We start from the raw sequence: 23,078 nt of genomic DNA, 5'->3' as shown, positions 1-23,078 counted from the left end.
GCCAGAATTTGGGCTGATATTCTAAACCACCACACAAAACTACCTCTGCTGCCTTTTTTTTAAAATTTTTTAATTTAATTTAATTTTTTTTTATACAGCAGGTTATTATCCATTTTATATACATCAGTGTATACATGTCAATCCCAATCGCCCAATTCATCACACCACCATCCCCAACCCCCCGCAGCTTTCCCCCACTTGGTGTCCATACGTTTGTTCTCTACATCTGTCTCTCAACTTCTGCCCTGCAAACCGATTCATCTGTACCATTTTTCTAGGTTCCACATATATATGTCTCTGCTGCCTATTTTGCACTAGAAAATGCAGACCAATGAAACTAAATATTTTTAACATATGGACTTTGGAGGATTAAGTTTTGGAGATGCAAGTTCTAGATTGTTGTGCATTGTGGACATGGGTATAGTTTGTGGTCCACGGCTTTTGTGGTCATTCTTCTCTGTTCCTTTTCACTCTGAGGGGCTACTTGGGCTCTCTTACTCTATGGTTCCATGACTTTTGGAATACCTTGCTCCTCTAACAGTCGAAGTTCTCTATTTTCTAGCTTCACCTTATTGCACTGCTTTCAAATCCTGAAAAATAATTTTTAATACCTACCATGATACTAGTTATATTTACATCAATATCTAATATACCAACATTCACAGGGTAAGTAAAAATTAAAGTCAAGTTTATACTAGATTAACATCTAAATATTTATTGATGTGATCAAGCTACTTAGTTGTTGACTGTTCTTACTTAATCAGATTTAAGCCACCAACCTAATTCAACAAACTCTCAGGAATTAATTTTCAGATGCAATGTTAAGTCTAATTTTCCCACTAAAGCAAAGTTCTTAATCTTAACTGCATTTTAGAATTACCTGGAGAGCTTTTAAAAATCCTCATGTCCAGATCACACCTCACACGAACTAAATAAAAATCTCTAGAGGAGGCGCTGAGGTATCAATATTTTTTAAAGGTTCCCAGGAGATTCTAACGTATAATTAGAATCCCCATGTGATTCTAATGGGCAGCTAAGGTTGTAAAACACCACATTAAAGTAACCTACAGGTCCCAATTCATTTACATAAGTATAGCTAAGGCTAGCAAGACTGCAATGAATACTAGAGTTGTTAATATATCCTTTGACCTAATTATACAGTTCCCTGGAATTTATCCTATATAAATAATTTAACAGAAATAAAAATCAGTAAGTAAAAAATGAGGCTCACTGCAGCATTCATTAGTTAATTTCTGGGTTTTTTAAGATTAAAATTAACATTCAATGTTAAATGGTTTAAATACTCATGATAAACAAAATATTTTAGATGGCCTAAAAGATAATTAAAAGACCAGAGAAACAGATTAAGAGGATGAAACAGTGAAAAAGTATCAGAATACAAAACAGAATATCAGCTGCAACTATTTAAGCAATTCCATGCAATGTGGGACGTAATATCTGATAATAAAATAAACCTGTCTTCTGGTGGCAGCATTATGAATAATTTTGTTATGTAAACGTAATTGTTTAAAAAAAATGCAATTCTTCCCTCCCTGTTATCTTTCTTGCTTCTGGCCTAAGTCAAAGACAGAGGCAGCTTAGTGCAGGCATCGTCGAGAGTTGCATCAAGGGAACATGGAGATATAAACCACAACACAGGGACTTCCCTGGTGGTCCAGTGGTTAAGAATCCACCTTCCGATGCAGGGGACACAGGTTCGATCCCCGGTTGGGGAACTAAGTTCCCACATGCTGCAGGGCAACTAAGCCCCCACGCCACAACTACAGAGCCCATGCACTCTGGAGCCTGTGGCCCACAACCAGAGAGCCTGCGAGCTGCAACTACTGAGTCCGCGCACTGTGGAGCCCGCGTGCCACAACTAGAGAGGCCATGCACTCTGGAGCCCACGTGCCACAGCTAGAGAACCCGTGTGCCGCAACTACTGAGCCTGTGTGTTGTGGAGCCTGCGTGCCACAACTAGAGAGCCTGCATGTCGCAACTACTGAGCCCAAGTGCCGTAACTACGAGCCCACATACCACAACTACTGAGCCCGCATACCACAACTACTGAGCCCGCATGCCACAACTGGAGAGAAGCCAATGCACCACAACTAGAGAGAAGCCCACGCACTGCAATGAAAGATCCTGCGTGCTGCAACTAAGACCTGACACAGCCAAGAATAAATAAATATTTAAAAACCAAAAAAACCACAACCCAGAAGTCTCAGCTTGGACTCTGATACAGTTACATTTAATTCATCCCCAGAACAACACCAGGCACTTCAAACAGATCTTCAGCTAAGAAGCAACCCAGATGGATCAATTTCTACTCACTCAGTAATGCATCCTCTCTTTCTCAGCCCCCTCACTTCCCAGATGACTTTAGGTCAGCTAAATGATGGAGATTTCTATTTAAATATTACTGGGTTTATCCTTATATAAAGATAGATTGATCTCTCACAGAACTTATGATTCTCTGCCTATTCCACGACAGTTATTGGCTTAATACCTACTTATGTCCTTTGCCTACAAAGTGCCTGATGTTACTTAATAAGAGTGAGAAACACAGGCACGTGGGAATTATTTTGAAAGGGAGAACATTATCACTGTTGACTAAAATTAAATTCTAGGTTGGGAAAAGAGACAGAAATGCTTACAAAATAGTCTGAAACTTGGGAAGAAAAATAGAACTGTATGAAGTAACTTCAGACTGATGACAGAAAACAAATCAGGAAGAAAAATCCAATATCCAACTATTAGAAGAGAGGTAATATGTCTTTAAAATGTTAGTTTCTTCTTCTTTAGCTTTCTCAGGGAGCAAACACACAAACAAAATCAAATAGCAACCCTATATGTTTACCGATTTAAATAACCTATTCATAATAGAGGGAAAGGAACGCACATCCATTTTTTCCAATCTTATTTCTGACAAGCACTTGAAACTCAATATGATAGAAAGACTAAGAGCTAAATATGAATCCCAAACTCCAATGTAATGGTGACCATTAAAATCAGTTGAGTAACAGGCTTCCAACAGTGAAGATTCCATGATTCTATAGATAAGCTATTTGTTCTACTTATAGAAACTGATAACTTTAATACAAGTCATCACTCTGTAAACTAGCTTTTCCAGTTCAGGAAAAAGAAAAAGAATTTTTGTTCATTAATCTGGGCAGGACTCTTATCTTCAGGCATGAAGTTCATTTGACTTTATAGCAGGTTACTGTCATTAAAATTTAAGAAAAGAATCCATACTTAAGTCCAATAAGCTTCTAATGATCATGTGTATTTTTATAAACCCCACTGCCCTTATTCAACACTTTTCATAATTCAATTGATGAAATGGATTAATCTTACTTAGAAGCAGTTAGATAAGTAAAATAAGTCAAAATAAAGACTAGTCACAGACAGATGTGACTTTTTTTCAGGTCTCCTCTAAGTTGCTACTTTTGCAGAAACCATAAAACATTGATCTACTCTCCCTGATTACAGAACTGTACAATAAGTAGATTAAATGTGTCAGATGAGAACTTCTCAAACTATGAATTTCCAATTCATCACAGAAGTAAAAATTCTAAAAATTACTAGAAAAACAAAATTTACAAGATAAAAAACTTATGCCCAAAGTTTTAATAGATTCAATAGACATATAATTACTCTGTCAAATTACTATTAAAAGTTTCTAAACACATACAGTACTCTCATTATACATTATACTGATCTCATCATGGACCAGTGACAAAGAGTTGGCAGATCAGCCCTGATCCAGGGCCTCCCTCATTTTGAACAGCAGTGTGTTATACGACAGAGATCCCTCCAGACTGCGAGGAACCATATTTTACATTCTTAACATCTAGAGACCCTGGAGAGAAGTGGCAACAGAAAGGAAAGTCATGGCATAGACTGGAATATGGAATGTGGTACCAGTTACGGACCCACTGGACAAGTTTCCTTTTGTCCCAAGGTATACTTCACATTGTCCTGGAAAAGCTGAAAACTAACTCAATAATATTCAAGAGTATTTTAAAAGTTCAATCCCAAACAGTGTTTATAATTATTATTTTTAGAAAATCAAAAGCACCTAAAAAATCCACTTTAACAGACACGTCACCAAGAACTTCTGCAATTTACTGACATGATTTCCTTTAACCAAATATGAAACACAGGAAACTAATCACTGTACATAATAAAAATGATACAGTTGACCCTTGAACAACACAAGTTTGAATTGCACAGGTCCCACATATACATGGATATTTTTCAATAAAGACATATAGTACTACACAATCTGCGGTTGCTTGAATTTGAGGCTGCGCAACTGCAGATATGGATGGCCAACGATGGGACCTGAGCATCCATGGATTTTGGTATCAGTGGCAGGTCCTGGAACCAACCCCCCATGGATACTGAGGGACTACTGTACACTGTAAAGCAGTACCCAGCTTTTCAGAGCTCTTTCATTATAAATACCATTTTTAATATTCCAAGTGATAAGGCTGATGTTCTGCGTGTAGACGAAGAACAAAGTTCGGGTAAACCAACCAAGGTTTCACAGAGCTAAGGGCTGAATGAAGGTTAAAATACAATTTTTTAAATTCATTCCAAGCAATCTATTCCTAAGCAATTTAGTATAGTAACTTATGCAGATTAATGAGCTAAAAGAAAAGCTACAAGCTAAATGTTTCTTTAGATTACCCTTAAAAAAGGTACTAAGAAGTATCCTACTGAACACCTGTATCTTAACAAACTCATTTTCATATTAGCACATATTCTCTAAAATGGTATATGTATAAAAAAACCCTAGAAGATATTTACAGCATAAACATATAGAGAATTTTAACTTACTCTGTACAAGTTTAAAATGAAAATCTAAATCCTATTAAATAGGAGGGAACTGGGTTACACATGTGGCAATTACGAAAACACTATTTCTCAGTATATGAAAAGCTCTGTATGAATACTTGTTTTCAAATGTTCATATACATATTTTTCTATTGCTAAATAAAATGTTACCAAAAGTCCATTGAAAAGATGGTATGCCACTGTATTACAAATGCATTCTACCAGGAATTTGGTCTTCTCTGTTCTTAAGTTCATATTTCAAGATATTTAAAAAAAACATATTTTCAGAAAATGAATAGTCTAGGTTATGTATTTTTTCATTTATTCATTCAAACATTCAACAAACATTCATGCAGTATCTTTTATGTTCCTAGGTACAAGAAATATATTGATGAATAAATAAGACAGCCAAGCTTCCTACCATAATGGAACTTATAGTATAGAGGGGTATGATTACAGTTAGAGGTAAGTGCTTTAAAGAAAATAAAACAAGGTGTTTAGCACAGAAAATTCCCTGGAGTGGAGACAGTGGCTTCTGAAGATAGGTGTCAGGAAAATCTTTCAGGAGATAAGGCAATTGATCTGAATCATACAAAAGAGCCAGCATGTGGAGTTTACTGGGACAGAATGTATCAGGCAAAGGGTACAGCAAGTACAAAGAGCCTGAGGTAGCAACCAGCTGGCCAGTGCAGCTGGGGCCAGTGTAGCTGTGCAGTGAAAGCAAAGGAAATAAAGAGAATGTTATGAAATGAGGTCTGAGAGTTGTACAGAGTTTGGATCTCATGGAGCTTTGCAGATCATGTAGGAACCAGAATTTTATTTTGAATGAGGTGAGAACATATTAGAAGGAGGAAGCCAAAGGAGAAAAAAAGCAAAGAATGAAGCCAGCAATACTAGTACAATTAGTATGGTACCAGGTGTATATTACTGACTTTTAATCCTTACAACCAATTTGAGGCAGGGGTCAGTGTATTTCCATTTTTCATGTGAGGACACTTAGGCTTAAGGAACAGCTTGCCCCAGTTCACAGTTAGTAAGTGAAAAGGCCAGAACTTGTACCCAGATCTAATTCTAAAACTTCTGTATCTCTTTACACTATCCACAGTAATACTTACCCTCTAACACTTTCAAACTATGAGCACATATTCAAATTATGCAAATTCTAAGTCTGATATAATATTTATCAGAAGCTAATCAGGTATATTGGGTTTTCTGTTACAAATTTTATACTATCCACAGCAAATTTTCAACTGTAGAAAAACACAAATCAAGACGCCATTCCTCAGAGAGAGGATTACATCATCCAAACTGAGTATCCATAGCTGGCCCCAAACCTCAAGGTTTATGTATGTGGTACAACAAAATTCAATAAGCTCAGAATGAATTCCAACTTATTTCCCAGCATTCCGGTTGTTATGCAACAGTCAACAACCAATCAACCTCTGCCTTCTTACCTTGTCTAGCACGTTACAACTCAAGAAGAAAGTTCAGTATGATGCTAACGTAAATGTAAAACTCTGTCAAATCAACTGCAGAGAAAAACATTTTTCCGGTACTAGTCATTCAGGCAGAAGCTCAAAGATACTTGCTAAGATACAGCAAAAAGCCAGATCAAATGGCAGAGAATAAACAATGAAGGTCAACAATGCAACAGTCTGGAAGCTGATACTCACTTATGGCTGCCCAAGCACCACGAGTATTGCAAGCCCATCCTATTTGGGTCCTGGCTTTAACAGCAGAGGAAACCCAGCAGGCATGTTTTGCTCAGTCTACTTCTGACAGGAACTGCAGCATCTAGTTCCTTATTTGAGGGTTACAGCAATATCGTCGATGAAACCACATCACCCTAACAGTGCCAAACCTCAAGGAGTCCTACAGAATCAACCACAGCTCCACTGAGATGGAGTGGGAGAGGCTAAATGCCAGAAAAGGGGGAGGGAGGGGGAGGGAGGGGAGGGAGGGGGAGGGGAATCACTGATCCACCTCAAAATGAATAGGAGGCTACTACCTTAGGTGTCAGTAGGGAACTCACTGCTAGACTAGTTATGCATTCACAAACATGCAGATTCACTAGAAATTTTGGCACTGATACTCTGTTTTTGTCCTCCCTCCTTCCTTTTTGACATAGTACTGCCACTCTGCCCTTAACAGCTAGAATGGGAAGAGCGCAAAGGAAAAAGAACACATAATTTGAACAAACTACTGTGCATCAGCAACTTGGTACAAATTCTATGCTGTTAAATAATTTAAAACAAAAGTTTTATAAGGCAATGGTTAGAACACAAGCTGGAAAGTTGGACAGACTTGGTTTGACTCCTTACTGTGACGTTAACCCTGTGGGATCTTGGACTACTTACCCAAATTTCTCTGCAGCTCAATTTCCTCATCTGTAAAGTGGGAGTGACTAGGTTTGCTGTGAGGTCAAATGACCTCGAATGTAAAGTGTTACCAGCATAACGTTTGGCTCTCCCAAAGTGCTCAATAAATTGTGACTATATGGGTGAGTTTGACCAGGAAAAAATACATCAGAAACTAGATGGTGGTGCAAAGAGATGTCATATTCATGTAAAGCTGAGTGACTTTCCAATGACTCTTCATTCCTAGCTCTCCAAATAAAGGGACATGCTAAAGCTCCTAATAACTTAATAAGCATGTTCTCATTTAATCCTAACAGACCTATGAGGTTCATGCTATCATTTCCCATTTTACAGATGAAGAAACTAAGGCTCACAGATGACAAGCAATAGGGATGCACTAAAGTTCAGCTCTGCCATTTTTAAAAATTTTTATTTTTGGCTGTGTGGACTCTCTAGTTGTGGTGCGTGGGCTTAGATGCCCGGCATGTGGGACCTTAGTTCCCCAACCAGGGACTGAACCCGCGTCCCCTGCACTGGAAGGTGGATTCTTAACCACTGGACCACCAGGGAAGTCCAGCTTTGCCATTTTTAAGGCCAAACAATTGAATGTCAACCAAACATGTATGTGATCAACGATCAAGTACATAATTTAAAGTGCACATCTCCTCATCTGCTTTTGACGCAAAAATTCTAATGACCACTTAAAGCATAAATGTGTATTTACTATAAGAGTAAAACACTACAATAATTAGTGTTTGTGAAAATTGTTAATGCTATGCACAATACAAGAGTGTTTCAAATGATTAAATTAATAGAGAAATAGCTTGACAGTTAATATAATTAAGAGAGTGCAATGGCTAGATAACTTTACAAAGATCATTTACCTTTTCTGAGCCACAACTGTTTATAACAATTTAAATGATAGAAGAATTACAGAATTATAGATATTATATTATATTAAAAAAATCCTAATTCTGATTAACTTTTTGTTAACTCATTCATAACATTAAATAAACATTCACTAGAATAAATGTTTTAAGTTGTACATATCTCTTTCCATTTAAGCCAAGTATCCTTCAAGGGAAAATTCTATTTGTAAATTAGTCATATCTTAAAAAAAAAAAAATTAAAAGCAGAATGTCAACACTGCCACCTCCAAATTTACAAGGAGAAATGGCCAAAACCATGTATAACAACTAAGACAAATCATCCTCAATCCAGATATAAATGTATGAAGAAATGTATTAGAAAAAAATGAGGTACCTCAAATATGTTTTGGTTTTGCTAACCAAATACTTCAAGGATATAACAATATACAGCCGTGCCTCAGTATCCGCAGGGGATTTGTTCCAAGACCCCCCACGTATACCTAAATCTGTGGATGCTCAAGTTCTTTATATAAAATGGCATAGTATGTAGTTATAAGTGTATATGGACACTAAACATTTGAACAAAACCTTGTCAAAATGATTGTTTTACAGTGTTAAACAAGTTCAGCAGCTCAAGTACCTTTGAGATTCAATAAATCAAGAATCCTAAGTACAAAATTCTGGAAAATTCTGAAAAAAAAAAAAGTTCTGAAAAAACTCCCCTGAATTATAATCTCTATCACCCACCTGCTTAGAGGTACTAATGCTCCAGCAGAAAGTGAGTGTGCTGTTAATGAATCGAGAGCAATCTAGAAGCTGGTAATGCTGAGAAATTATTGTTCTTCCACTATAAACTTTTAAAATAAGACTATTAAATCTTAATAAACATACAGAATTACATTTTATACTATTCCATATTTATTCCTGTACGACACAACTTCATTCTACACTGGTGATATTCAGCTTTGGTCACATATTGATTTTAGCCAAAATGTTTATTCAACAACCCTTATTTTTTTCCTTGCTTAAAAATCATTTTTATTTTTGTTAATAATAAATGCAGGTAAAAATTTCAAGTCATTCTTTCGATTGGTATACCTTGAAGGAAATTTCAAAATTGATCAAATAATGTGTAATATACTAAAGGTTTGTATTTTTTAGAGGGTAGAAGGTGCCAACTGATCCTTCATTTTTCTCACATACACCTATCAACCTATCAACGTGAACTCCAGGTTCACGTTTACTTCCACCTGGGTCTGTAGTGAAGTCAGAAATACTTTCAAAAATCACATGCTGTTGCCATAGAGAATTTGTTACCACAGGTTAAGCTGTGTAACTTCATAACTCTGAAGAAAACCTCTGAGGCCTAAATGTTACACCAAGAACAAACATAGGCTGGGGCCATTTGCGCGCATACAGCAGGGAGAAAAAAGAAGTGTACGGTAGGAACCACAAGACATATGAAATGGCTTTGTTATTCCAACCAACTTCCAATACCCACGCATCTTCTTAGAAAGCCCAAGACAGTGTAAAAGGCCATGGGTTTTGGATTTGCAACCTGGTTCAAATTACTGCTCCGTAACTAACCAGCTATGGTGATCACCTTGTGATTTGAAGATAATATGCCCACCCCCAAAGGGTCTGGGAGAGGAGAAAACGTGAGAATTTGCACAAAATGCCTAACGCAAATACAATAAATGGTACTAGCGTAATTGTTAAATACATACAAACATTATCCTCAGAAAGTACATTTTGCAATTTTCCAGCAGGTTGTCAGATAGGGCAATCCTGAGATTAGCAGTTGAATGCTTTAAAAAAACTATGAAATGTCAAAATTCTTAAAATGCTTCAGTGAGAAATTTACCAAAAAAAGGGGGAAAAAAAGTCACTGAAAGTCAGATCTATGAATCACTGTAATTAAATTAGTTTGGTTATAAGTCTGACAATGTTACCAAACATGCCTCCTCACAAAATTCTATTAAAAGAGTTTAAAAACAACCAAACGGGGCTTCCCTGGTGGCGCAGTGGTTGAGGGTCCGCCTGCCGATGCAGGGGGTGCGGGTTCTTGCTCCGGTCCAGGAGGATCCCGTGTGCCGCGGAGCGGCTGGGCCCGTGAGCCGTGGCCGCTGGGCCTGCGCGTCTGGAGCCTGTGCTCTGCGACGGGAGAGGCCGCAGCGGTGAGAGGCCCGCGTACCGGAAAAAAAAAAAAAAAAAAAAAAACGACAGGCTTGTGAATAATGGCAACTTACTAACTATATGGCCTTGGGCAATCTAGCCTCTCTGGGTCTATTTTCTCATCTGTAGAAAAGTACTGACTGTTAGTAACTATGTCTTAGACGTTTCTGGAAAGGTTTTAAATAAGAACACATGTAAAGCACCAATGCAGCAGGTAATCAACATTCAGTAACTGTTACTGCCCTTCCTCCTCTTTCTAGTTTCCACTTAGTCCTACCACCTTATCTTTACCAATCCTCTTTCTAGTTTCCACTTAGTCCTACCACCTTATCTTTACCAAAACACAAAGATCCAGATCTTACAATGAGAAAGGAGGATGAGTGAATGGATAAATGGATGGATAGATGGGTAGGACTTAGGCCGGAGAAATATAAAGTAAAAAAAAAAAAAAAAAAGAAAGAAAGAAAGAATTTTTGCTCTCTGGCCATTATTCTGAAGATTAAGTTTGTACATTTGTTTCATCCTTTCCCCTCCTAAGCAAAAGCAAAGGCTCCAAACTTGTTTTACACCAGATTGGGCTACTGAGGACTCACTTGTCTAGTACCTGAAGAGAACCCTAAAAAGGCAGCCACTATGTCAACAGAACATCTTGCTCAACAGGACTCGGTTCCATTGTGAAATATGTACACTTGAGTACTAGCTACTCTACCACCTGACCCTGACCCAGGTTTCAAGTGCAAATGTGTCAAAAGAAGGACTTGGGAACTACAGACACAGATTGAGAGGGGCCAATACTGCATGCTACAATAATAAACCACTGACAGAGAGCCTAGTGTTCGCCAGGCTGGGTCTGTGCTCTGCATATGCACACGGGTCATCTCAACCTAAGCAGATCGTTCACTGGACTCTGAGCCTGAGCCTGGTTTGTAGCCTTGTGATGTTGGGCAACTCACTTTACCTCTCTGGCCTCAGTTTCCCTGATTATAAAACAGGGATAATGCCACCGACCCTCTCATTAGGCTGTCGGGAGAATCAAAATGTAAAAAGACAGCCTAAGGGTAACCAAAAATAGTTTTAAAACCGTATGATGGGTAATACAAATGTAAAGATTTTAGTGAGGGTCTTGTTCTCCTCAGGAAAGTAGAGGCTAGGACTAAATGGAAAGCCTATTACCCTTTCCTAATGAAGTGCTGTTCATCCAGTATCCCAGGGGCCTTTTCCCAAGTCTCTTTCCTTCTGTCAAATTTTTGTAGACGGAAGAATATGGGTCTTGGAATTCCACAGATGTGTGTGTACTAGTAGCTCTACCATTTCTATAAAGCCTTGGCTAGTTACTTCAATTCTCTGAGCCTCCATATTTCATCTGTAAAACAGATAATACATATTTCAAAAGGTTGTAATAAGGTTAAAATGAAACATTATGTGTAATGTACCAACCATGACTTCTAGTGCACTGTAGGCATTCAACAAATAAAGATTTGTTGAACTGATACTGAAAATGAGATGAAGTATGAGGACAAATACTTTTTTCTTAATTAAATATTGACATGTCGTGAATTATTTATTTATTTATTTTTGGCTGTGTTGGGTCTTCGTTTCTCTGCGAGGGCTTTCTCTAGTTGTGGCAAGAGGGGGCCACTCTTCATCGTGGTGCGTGGGCCTCTCACTATCGCAGCCTCTCTTGTTGCGGATCACAGGCTCCAGACGCGCAGGTTCAGTAATTGTTGTTCATGGGCCCAGTTGCTCCGCGGCATGTGGGATCTTCCCAGACCAGGGCTCGAACCTGTGTCCCCTGCATTAGCAGGCAGATTCTCAACCACTGCGCCACCAGGGAAGCCTGAGGACAAATACTTTTAAACTCACTCTTAGGGCAAATAAAATATTTTCGCACTTTTATGTCAACACTAGAGAGTTGAAATTCTTCAAAGATATACTCTTCCTGTAAGAGCAACAGCATTGTAAATGATTCCTTACCAATCTAGAGTTCCTAGTTCCATCAACATCACAGCATATATCAGAGAGCCAAACTAATTTTTTAAAGTGTCATCTATTACACAAGGGAATAATTGCAAACTCTTATTAAATAGGGATGTCCAAATGCTGCCTGAAAATACTTCAAGACTGTGTCCATACTTTCTTAATGTATGAAAAATTGATACAGGCCTAGAAGGAAAGGAAAATTAAGAGCAAAAATAGATAACATTTATGTCAGTCACTGTTTTATGCCCCTCTCTCACTGAAATGTTATGCATTCTTTTGTTCATTTCTCAAAGCAACCCCCTGAAGATAGTCCTCTTATTCTTCCCATGTTACAAGCAAGGCACTGAGGAGGTTAAGTGGATCACCCAAGATCACATCGCTCCATAAGAGGCAGACCATGGAGTCAAAACTAGCCTGCCTCACTACAATTCTCCCAACCTTTCTACTAACTGTAATTCACTGAGAACTACAATAAACATTACAAAAAAAGATAGTGTAACCAGGGCTTTCCTGGTGGCACAGTGGTTGAGAGTCCGCCTGCCGATGCAGGGGACACGGGTTCGTGCCCCGGTCCGGGAAGATCCCACATGCCGCGGAGCGGCTGGGCCCGTGAGCCATGGCCGCTGAGCCTGCGCGTCCAGAGCCTGTGCTCTGCAACGGGAGAGGCCACAACAGTGAGAGGCCTGCGTACCTCAAAAAAATAAATAAATAAAGATAGTGTAACCAGATCAATCAATGGGAATATGAGTTTCACTGATCAGTGAACTATCATTTCACTGATTTTATGACTACATAGGAAACTTTCACACAGAGCCCCTTAGAGTTTAACAAGGTATCTGCACAAATCTCACTTGGTTCTAACGACCTGATGATGTCAACAGACTAGATATACTATCCATAAGGAATGAGAAACATGAGACTCAAGAGTGGGTAGGTGACTTTTTGTGAGTCACACATTCTACTAAGTGAGGAAACTTAGATTTTAATTAAGTTTTTCGTCCCTAAGCAATTCCACCATACTATACCGTCTTTCTTCAAGCTGCAATATTTATAACCCCTACATTTGCTCCAGGAAATAACCACGTGACAAATAAACCCTGATTTTTTTACACTGTACACACCCAGCCCTTAGTTATCATTCTAGGAAGTAGACATTATTATCCTTTTTTAAAAAAAAATCAGATGAAGACATTGAAGCTTAGACAGGAAAGTTACCCAACGTGACCAAAGTAATACAGCTAAAAATGGCAGAGCTGAAATGCAAGCTTATGCTTGACTCCAAAGTTTGCACACTTTGCCATTACCAGGAACTGCCTCTCAATCTCAGCTCTAATGAGTGACCCAGGTCCTAAGGTTTCTTATTTGTCATATGTGAGCGAGATATCAGGCAGCATCTGGCTCTAACATTCTCTTGTTAGATGGCTCCAATGCAAAACTCATCTAGTATCATCACTTCCTAGCATCCTAAACTAAGAGCCTGAAGACTCGGGTTCTCTCCCTACTCTGCCCATTGCTAATTAAGGGACCTTGGGCAGGGTGTTCAACCAACTCCTCTTCAAAATGTGGGAGATGACTGTGCATCTACGTAAGAGCAGAAGTAGGTGTAGGTGTTCTGGGTACTCTTCCAGGACTAAGATTTCTCAGGCAAAACTCGTAACATTTGTGTTTAAGGTGAATTTTCAGATCACAAATGCATCCATATTCATAATGTAAATCAAAATACAAGCTAAAGCAAAAGAGCTATAAGTCAACAAAATCTCTCTCTTCCCTGTCACTGAACGAAGTGAAAGTTAACAGTTTCGGGTTACAGAAAAGGGGAACTGCCAAAAATGTCCTAAATAGAGTTCCCTAAAGACATGAGTCTTATTTAGAGAAAGCTTCTTCTTCTAAGCACAGGAGAATCAATTTTCACATAGAAATGACTCAGTTTATCAAAATGGACTATCTAAATAAGCCTTAGGCACACAAACACAAAAATAACTTGGACCCTAATAAGCACAATGACCTCTCTTTCCCCCCCTCAAAAAAACCAGAGTAAGCAGCAAAGAATTAAAACAACAGATTTATTTTGGGAGAGGTATAAAAGGAGTAAAATAAACTTGATACTTCAGTTAGGGCTGGAATAAATGTAAAGTCTATATACTTCTATTAATAAATGTAAAGTGTATATACTTCAATTTCGTATTAACTGAAAAGAGAGGATAAGAGACAGGCCTATATGAAAATTTTCAATTTGAAAGGGGGAAGGGGTAAGAACACCCAAGTCTAAAGATTTTAGTGAACTACTAGAAAGATATCAGCATATAGTGGAGCAACTCTTAACTTTCCACAAATCTCTTTGTGAATTTCACAAAACAAACTCTTTATTCAGAAACACACGTGCATAAACTTTTACCTGTAATTTCCAAGGATGCAGATCCCATGAAGTCTACTCTTGGGTTCTTTGACTCCTAGGGGTGGAAGGTGCTCTGGACAGCCTGTTAGGAGATGTGGCTTCTGTTTCTGGCCCTGCCACCTTGTCATTCTAACCCACTCAGTTTCCTCATCTGTTAAAGATGATCTTTCCTGATTTCATGGTTGAAATTCTAGCAAAGTCTACTGATATCACAGTAAGAATGAAGGATTTAGGAAAATCACCACCCGATCTTTTTTAAAATTGTTAATTATAACTCAGCATTTTTTTTCTAGGTTGCAGTACAATAACAGCCAGAAGAATCTAAGTTCAGAGCTAGATCTGCAGCAAGGTGCTTCTACTCTCCTACTACAGTCCTCTATTCCAAGACTTCTCAAGTTGGCTTTCCCTTATCCATTCCCCTTCAGAAGGAGCTAAGTTGCTCTCCAACATGTAACAGAGGTAGCACTATAAAGCAAGCCAAAAACTATTCTCCAAGAACAAACACACTCTAGCTTCCTTAAAGCTGTGCTGTAAGAATAGTCTTGTGACATCCTTGCCCAGCATATAATGAAGCTGTTGTAATCACTATTTCCCCATTTGGATGGCAATCCTTAACCAACTCTGCTTCCCAGCAAAACCTCTGAGCTCTAAGATTGAATTTAGAGAAACTGCACTAGAACTTCACGATAGTTAGACTGAGATAATTGTTTCAACTTCTGGGAAGAGGCCTGTCTTCCTAAGGCCATGAGGCAAACAAGCAGAAGGAATCAAATCACTGGCCAGATGGGAAGTACAAAGGAATGGAACATATCACTCTCTGGAATACTGTCCTAGGAGAGCTCAAGTATCCAAAGCTCATCTGAGATGAGGTGTGCCCCTCCTGCCGTCATTGTATCTATAGCACCCATCAGAAAGCTTTCTGCAAAGAACCTTCTGTCTGGCTTGACTGGGGAAGTTATAAGCATGGCAGATAAAGAAAAACAAACAAACAAAAAACCCCTATTTATATAACACTAAGTACCATTACACTCTGCGATCTCTTCTTGGCCCTTCCAGATAATCCCTCACACAACAGCTTAAAATGGTAAAAAAATAAAATGCAACTAAATTAAGTCTAACATGGGCAAAATGTCTGAGAACTTGGGAATACTGACTTAATTTACAAGGATCCTTCAAAAAATAACACAGATCCAATGGGATTGATTCTTGTTTAGATTATGTGATGGAAAAGATAATGATGACCATAAAGCAATAAAAAATCATTAAACAAGAGAAACTATACTTGAAATTTTCTGCCTTTTATAATATTCCAGTGAAAAGTGTTGGCTGTCATAATGCATTTATTTTTCTATTTATTCAAGAAAAAAGAAAAAAGAACTCTTCTAATGTTTTGACTAACAACCTTCCTTCAAAGGACTCTCTAAATAGAGTCAGAATGTATAACAATTGAACCCACAAACACATAGACAGGATTTCCTACTGCACGTTTCCAGGACTGCTCAGTGGCTTTTTACTGCTACTCATATGAAGAGACCACTGCTCTCGATTTTATTTATAGAAATTACATTCAAACCAAAACTCAGTGTTCAGCATACTTTCCATAAGCAATTATTAAAGTATTTCTAGTTAACTCTTTCAAATCTTGAAGACATACCAGAAAGAAAAGTATAGTACAGAAAAAACGTTTCCTCTGTACTAAACTGGGAAAAACTGGATACCTTGGTAATGGAGTGCTACCCCTGCAGACCAGACTTATTCTGAGTTTTCAGTAAAATTTAAGAGGCATGAAGCAGTAAGGGCAGGGAAACAGAGGAGAAAAAAAGATGGGAATATGACTTACTTGTGTTACTCTCAGACAATGAAGTCGTGAGTGGGACCAAGCTTATAAACCTCCAGCGAAAGGCAAGGCACAGAGCTGAGGTTTTAGTTCCTGGCGAAGGCTGCAGATGCCAAGGGGGCAGGGCTACCATGAATCGGGGGTGGGGCTGGTGGTGAGAAGAAGGAAGTGGGAAGAAGGAGCACTTACTCAGTTAGAAGCCTGTGCAGCTTGTGATAACCCCGCTCCAAGGCCAAGCTCACAGGGGTCGCTCCTTCTTGGTTGTGGATGCTGAGAGCTCCGCGGCCACCTGGCTTCTGCAACAGGAACCACGTCAACCTCAGCAGCCCCAGCCGCGCAGCAAAATGCATCAATGTCTCTCGGGGGCCACCATCTGCAGATGGGGGAGAAAATGAAAATCAGTGAGGAGAATGTGAAAACCCAAAGTAAACAAACAAAGAGATGGTTCAGGTAAACACCACTGCCTCCAAGCACCTAAGATCCTCAAGTTAAGCCACAACATACAACATGAACAATTTTCTTGTGGCAGAGTAGAATCAGCTCTCAAAGACAAAATGAAGCTAGAAAAAATATAAGAAGCAAAATCTCCAATAGGAGACAGTCCTACAAAAGAGAATCCATTTCTATATTCTGATTTAATGCATTTGTTCAACAAATTTATACAGGCAGATTTTAAGGGTGACTGTACTACACATATGTTCTTTTCCTGAAAAGAAAAAGAAAGAAAGAAGTGAATGCAGCCTCATAACATGGGGATCGGGATCCAAGGGGAATAGTTATTGGGGCTTAGACAGGTATATCAAAAAGGGTATAATTACTTAAAAAAAAAAATAACACCCAGAGAGCAGTTGGCTAGTTAAACATTAAAAACAGGTTCTGCTTGTTAAGTACACACAGGTCTTTTTATTCTCCCACACTAAGGGCAAATCAAATTGTTGGCACAGCCAGCTTTTTTGGTTGGTTGCTTAATGAAAGAAAGAAATGCATCTCCAGGCATAAGAAAGACTAACTCCGAGATGATATGCTAACACCTTCAGAAAGAAAAATATGTGTCTATTTCACCTGAGGTGAAGTCAAGGTCCCTTCTTGGTACAGAGTCACTTTGAAAATGGCAGAGGGGGCTTCTCTGGTGGCGCAGTGGTTGAGAATCCGCCTGCCGATGCAAGGGACACAGGTTCGAGCCCTAATCCGGGAAGATCCCGCATACCACGGAGCAACTAAGCCCGTGTGCCCCAACTACTGAGCCTGTGCTCTGGAGCCCATGGGCCACAGGTGCTGAAGCCCGCATGCCTAGAGCCCATGCTCCACAACAGGAGAAGCCACGGCGGTGAAAGGCCCACGCACCGTGGTGAAGAGTAGCCCCCGCTACTCTAGAGGTGCATGGGCACCTCTAGAGAGGTGCCCATGCGCAGCAGCGAAGACCCAATACAGCCATAAATAAATAAATTAATTAATTAATTAATTTTGAAAAAAGAAAGTGGCAGAATGAGGAAGGGCTTTGGAGTTAGACAAATCTGGGTTCAAATTTGGCATTTACCATCATGTGACTGGGCATAATCCATTTCAGTTCTGAGCTTCATTCTCTTCATCCCTAGAGTGGGGTACCACCACCTCACTCCCATGGCTGCAGTAACAAATCAGGGGGGTAGGTGACATGCTAGTCAGATGATGGCCTGTAGCAGGCACTCACTGAATAATCGCTGGGTTCCTTCCGTCCCCACCCCACTTCTCTGTCCCTCCCAACTTCCAATCACATTCTAGGTTCCCTGGCAACATTCTCTGTGCCTAGGGCATCCTCTTGTGCCCAACCTGTTAAGGCGGGAGCTACAGTTACCCCAGGGCTTCAGTACACAGCCCACGATGCTGGCTTACTTAACCACAGGGACCACCACTCAGGGTCTGGAAACGGGAATGGTGCCCTGCAGTTGTGCTTGCTTTCATCTCCTCAGCTGAGCTAACATCGCTCATTCTCCGTGGCTTCCTGCAGGTCTCAACTTCCTCACTGAGCATTCTCAGACTTCTCGGACCCCAGTGTTTTCTCCTTACACTGAAGTCCCCAATGCTTCTGTACATGAGCAGCACGGTAAGAATGAAGGCATCTTTGACCCTGCAGTTTTACATGAACTGCACTGTCTTCTAACGTCATGTGTGCCTTAGTCTTGTCTCCTTACTGCCGGGGTAAATTTCCTTGGAAGCAAAAACTATCTTTCATATTTTACACTTTCCCTATAGAACTCTGCACACTGACTAATTCAGGATTTATATGATGTTCAGCACAGGCACAGGCTGGAAAGACATCAACACTACAGAAGAAACCACCGCACGTGTAGGTACAAATTTTAATAATCAACAACTCAGAGCAGGTGGCCAGGCCAGACAAAAGGACAGAAAGAACCTTCAGAAAAGATCAAATATCACCATCTAACTTGTGCCTTACAGTTGTTCACAGGCACTCTGACATCCTTATCAAATACAAAAAAGCTAATAAGGTACTGCCCAGGAACTAGGTGATTTTTCAGAGACTAGCTAAGTCCGGTCTCACTACCTGACACCTCCTTAAAGTAGTTTCCTCTACATCCCCACCCTTTCTCATCCCCTACTTGCTCTGAGCCAGCTCAGCCTTCAAGAGTAGAGTTCCAACACCAAGAGGGGAAAGTGTGGGTGGCGGGCGGTGGTGGTGGGATGAATTGGGAGATTGGGATTGACATGTATACACTAATATGTACAAAACAGATAACTAATAAGAACCTGCTGTATAAAAAAATAAATAAAATTAAAAAGGAAAAAGATCTCACATTCTTGGTGGGGGGAAAAAAAAAGAGTAGAGTTCCAATAACAAGGCCATACACCTGCTCCAAGCTGGCACCCCAATTCCAGCACCTGCAGGCTCCCAAATCTCATCCTAACTTCCTTAGCAGCAGGTGCCACATGTGCTTTTAGGTCACCCCTTCTCTGCAATCAACAGATAATAAGAAAAGTAATATCTGGTGAAGACTAAGTGCCACGCACTGGGCTAAACTGTTTGTATTCACTTTTATCATTCTCACAATAACCCTGTGAGGTCTCATTATCCTCATTTTGCAGATGAAGACAGGTTAATAACTTACTCACAGCAAAAATCATCAAGATTTGAAAATTCTTGTCTTGGGTCTAGAAACCATACCCTTTCCATTACTCCACCCCGTTTCTTTTTGTAAAAATCAATCAGGCAAGCATTCTAATGTTGTAGTTTAAAAAGTACCTTCTTGGGGCTTCCCTGGTGGCGCGGTGGTTGGGGGGTCCGCCTGCCGATGCAGGGGACACGGGTTCGTGCCCCGGTCCGGGAGGATCCCACATGCCGCGGAGCGGCTGCGCCTGTGAGCCATGGCCGCTGAGCCTGCGCGTCTGGAGCCTGTGCTCCACAACGGGAGAGGCCACAGCAGTGAGAGGCCCACATACCGCAAAAAAAAAAAAAAAGGTACCTTCTCAGGTTTTCCTCCAAAAATAATTTCTCTTACCTAACATACCTTGCATCATTGCTTTTGTTCCTTTTGTCTCAGTTTAAAATCCAGAGCACCTACAATTTAGAATCAACCTCTTTACTCTGTTTTTTCCTCTCTTGTGATCTTTGTGTTTTCCCTCTGTATTGTGAGAGCTACTCAACTTTGTTTTTCAGGTCACTAACTGCATTTCCTATGATGTCAATTGGGTCCTTTATCCCCAATTTGAATTTAATTATGCTCTGGGATTCTGGATGTCCTTGCATCATTTAAGCCAACTCCCTTCCATCTTTGCCCTCATTGTGATGGCTTTTTTGCAGTAATTAAAGTGCCTAATCAGTTGATGTATTAAGGAAGATTATCCTGGCTAATCTGGGTAGGCCTAACAGAATCAGTTGGAAGGCTTTAAAAGCAGGGCTGAGATTTCCCCTGGAGAGAGAAGAAATCCTGCCTGAGGAGGACAGCGTCAGGCTGTGCTCGTGGAGTGCCATCCAGCTCAGGATTTCCCCTTCCTGTCTGAGGATGACAGCTTTGGCTCATGCTGGTGGGTTTGAGCTTGCCCGTGATTTTCTCTTCCACTCCTACCCTATAAATTTTGGACTTGCTTAGCCAGCCCCCACCATTGTGCAAGCCATTCCCTGAAACATCTTGATACATATTTTCCTACTGATTCTGATACTCTGGGTGACCCTGACTGACAAAAATCATTAAACTTATTTTTCTCCTTGTTGCTTCCTTCTCCTTCCTTCCTTCCTTCCTATTTTCTAATAGGTCTGACTTCTTCAATCTTTTAAAGGACAAATGGCAAACCTCTTCTAAATTTTTCTTTGGTTTCTTAATGAAAATTAGAGTCTTCCATCTGAATATTCATGATACTTTTCCATTTCCTTTATGCTGTAGTGTTATTTCATAGGCCATATGTTGGCTGGTTAGTTTTCCTGTTTAACCGTGTTAAACTGGCAAAATCTCTCTGTGGGCCCAGCTTCCCACGGAGAAGGTAGGAGAAAATGTCTGAAGTCCTGTTTACTATCTGCTTGTATGCTGGAAGCACCCCTCCACGCATTCCCTCAGCTCTGCAGAGAAAGGCGCTGGGCCTCACAGGCATTAGACCATGAGAAGCAGGAGAGATGGCTGCACCTTTTCAAGTCGTCAGGTTTTCTGTCTAAGCAAAACGTGGTGAGTTCTGTGAACAAAATAGTATTCAAAGGCTACAGGTACTTTTCCTACCCCATCGATCCATCCTGCTCACAGGACTCTTCGACTGTGTATCTATAAGACTCCAAAATCACCATTCTTTCTACTATTCTGTACTACTTCTTGAATAAACCTCAAGTCCCACATGATGCAGGAATTTTCACACCCCGTGGGGAAGGTAAACAGCAGGCCCATGTGAGAAATGGGCATTTGGAAAAATGACACCTGTAATCTTGTGACAGAATCAAGGTTTGAGAGGGAACAAAACCTTTTGGAGTTAAAATTGCTGCCATTACAAGGAACCACTTGTCCTGGAGTCAATCCCTTAGACTATTAAAATATTATATATTATTAAAATATCTTTTAATATTTTATTATGTTCTTTTTTAGCAGCTACGATAGCTGAAAACATACAAAATTACTAGTGGGTGTAGCTAAGGAAACATTTTCTTGGAAAGCTATCAATCTGGAAAAGGTGTGGGAACTAAAACACTAAATGATTAAGGTTGTGGTTCTATTAACCAACATCAGATATAAAGAACTGAGAACACACAGACTGCTTTTAGTGCAGCCTGGCTTAAACCTGTCTCATCCTTCTCTCCACCCAAATTTCTCTATGTGGGGAGGGGTCCCGTCCCAGAGGTGATTAGATCTTCTTTTCGTTTAGTTATACAACACCATGACTAAATAAGAATGCAGATTTCCCCCAGGACCTCAAAGGCCCACCCTTTGTTACCTGAGAGTTATGCTGATTGCTACTGTACAAGCCTCTTTCAGGGGAAAAACCATCCTAATTCACCATTTCACTAACCACAGAGGCACTGAAGAGCTGAGACAACTAAGTGAGACTTGGTAACTCAGAGGGAAGATATTCCAACCCCACCATTCACCCTCCACCCAGATGAATCCATATTATTTGCCTTTAAGGCAGAACTAAGGCTAAAGTACAGTGCTTTATGTAACTAGGGATTAAAGAACTCTTGGAAGAATAAAATGGACAAATTCCCTCTTGCTGATATTTAAAGTAAGGACTGCCTGTAGAAATAAGCTTAAAAAAAACAGTCTCATTCTGCTTCAAAGAGGTTTTTTCTTTTAAGTTCTATACTGTTTTATCCTTTTATAGAACATGTCACTTTCCCTCATCAGAGCTCACCAGTGTTTTGTCTTCAAAAGGCTACTGGACATTGGTCATGGTACATTAAAAATAAAGAGCCTGCAAAGTAGCACACACTATTGGATATATTTTCCTCCATTTTACAGATGAAGAAATTGAGAAACAGAGAGATTAAGTATTCTGCACAAACTCTTGCAATGAAGACCGGATATCAACAAACTGACTCTGCAGCCTATGCTCTTTCTACTTTACAATATCAAGCCTAAGCCAAGAGTTCTTAACATCATGTTCACGCCTGCGGTTCAGGGAGACTGAATCCCTGAAACAATATGTAAATTTTTGCAGGTAGCCCCTATGTATATCTTTTCCTGAGGAGAAATCCGAGCTATTTTCAAAGGAGTCACTGACCTGAAAAAAAGTTAAAAAGCACTACATCTTAAACGATTAGAGTGGGAGGATTAACCATAAATCTTACATGACTCCTTTGTACAAGTATCAGGCTGGAACACCTGTAAACATCCTAGCTTTCAACAGCAAGTAGTCCTGTTATGTAACAATGTGCCCTGTTTAGCTGCATGATTATCCCAGGCAATAAGTTGACTTCGTACCTTCTTCCTTTAAACACCTTTAAAAAAGCATCTGATGTGCAACTCACTGCTGTAAGCAGAGTGTTCCTTTGCATTTGTCCCCCAACAGCAAGCAAAGACCTCTTAATTGATGCTATTCAGCCTTAAAATACCCACTGTTTGCAGATTCTAATCCACAATTAACTGAACAATTTCAACTGCAGAATGTGAATCCAGCACTTGAAATCACAGCCATTAGTCCCTTGCATG

At 39.8% G+C, this 23,078-nt stretch overlaps 1 protein-coding gene across 3 annotated transcripts in view; it reads right to left on the bottom strand.

Annotated features, from left to right (window-relative positions):
* The window catches only part of AKAP13 (A-kinase anchoring protein 13), a 338,516-nt gene that overhangs the window by 167,944 nt on the left and 147,494 nt on the right, over positions 1 to 23,078 (bottom strand). For all 3 annotated transcript variants that reach the window (XM_060156069.1, XM_060156077.1, XM_060156080.1), the window contains exon 5: positions 16,645 to 16,828. In XM_060156069.1, the coding sequence (XP_060012052.1) occupies positions 16,645 to 16,828 (184 nt within the window). The remainder of the gene's footprint in view (positions 1 to 16,644; positions 16,829 to 23,078) is intronic.

Source organism: Lagenorhynchus albirostris, chromosome 1 (genome assembly GCF_949774975.1).
Source record: "Lagenorhynchus albirostris chromosome 1, mLagAlb1.1, whole genome shotgun sequence".
In the NCBI taxonomy this organism is placed as follows: domain Eukaryota; kingdom Metazoa; phylum Chordata; class Mammalia; order Artiodactyla; family Delphinidae; genus Lagenorhynchus; species Lagenorhynchus albirostris.
This window is presented reverse-complemented; position numbering and strand designations above follow the sequence as displayed.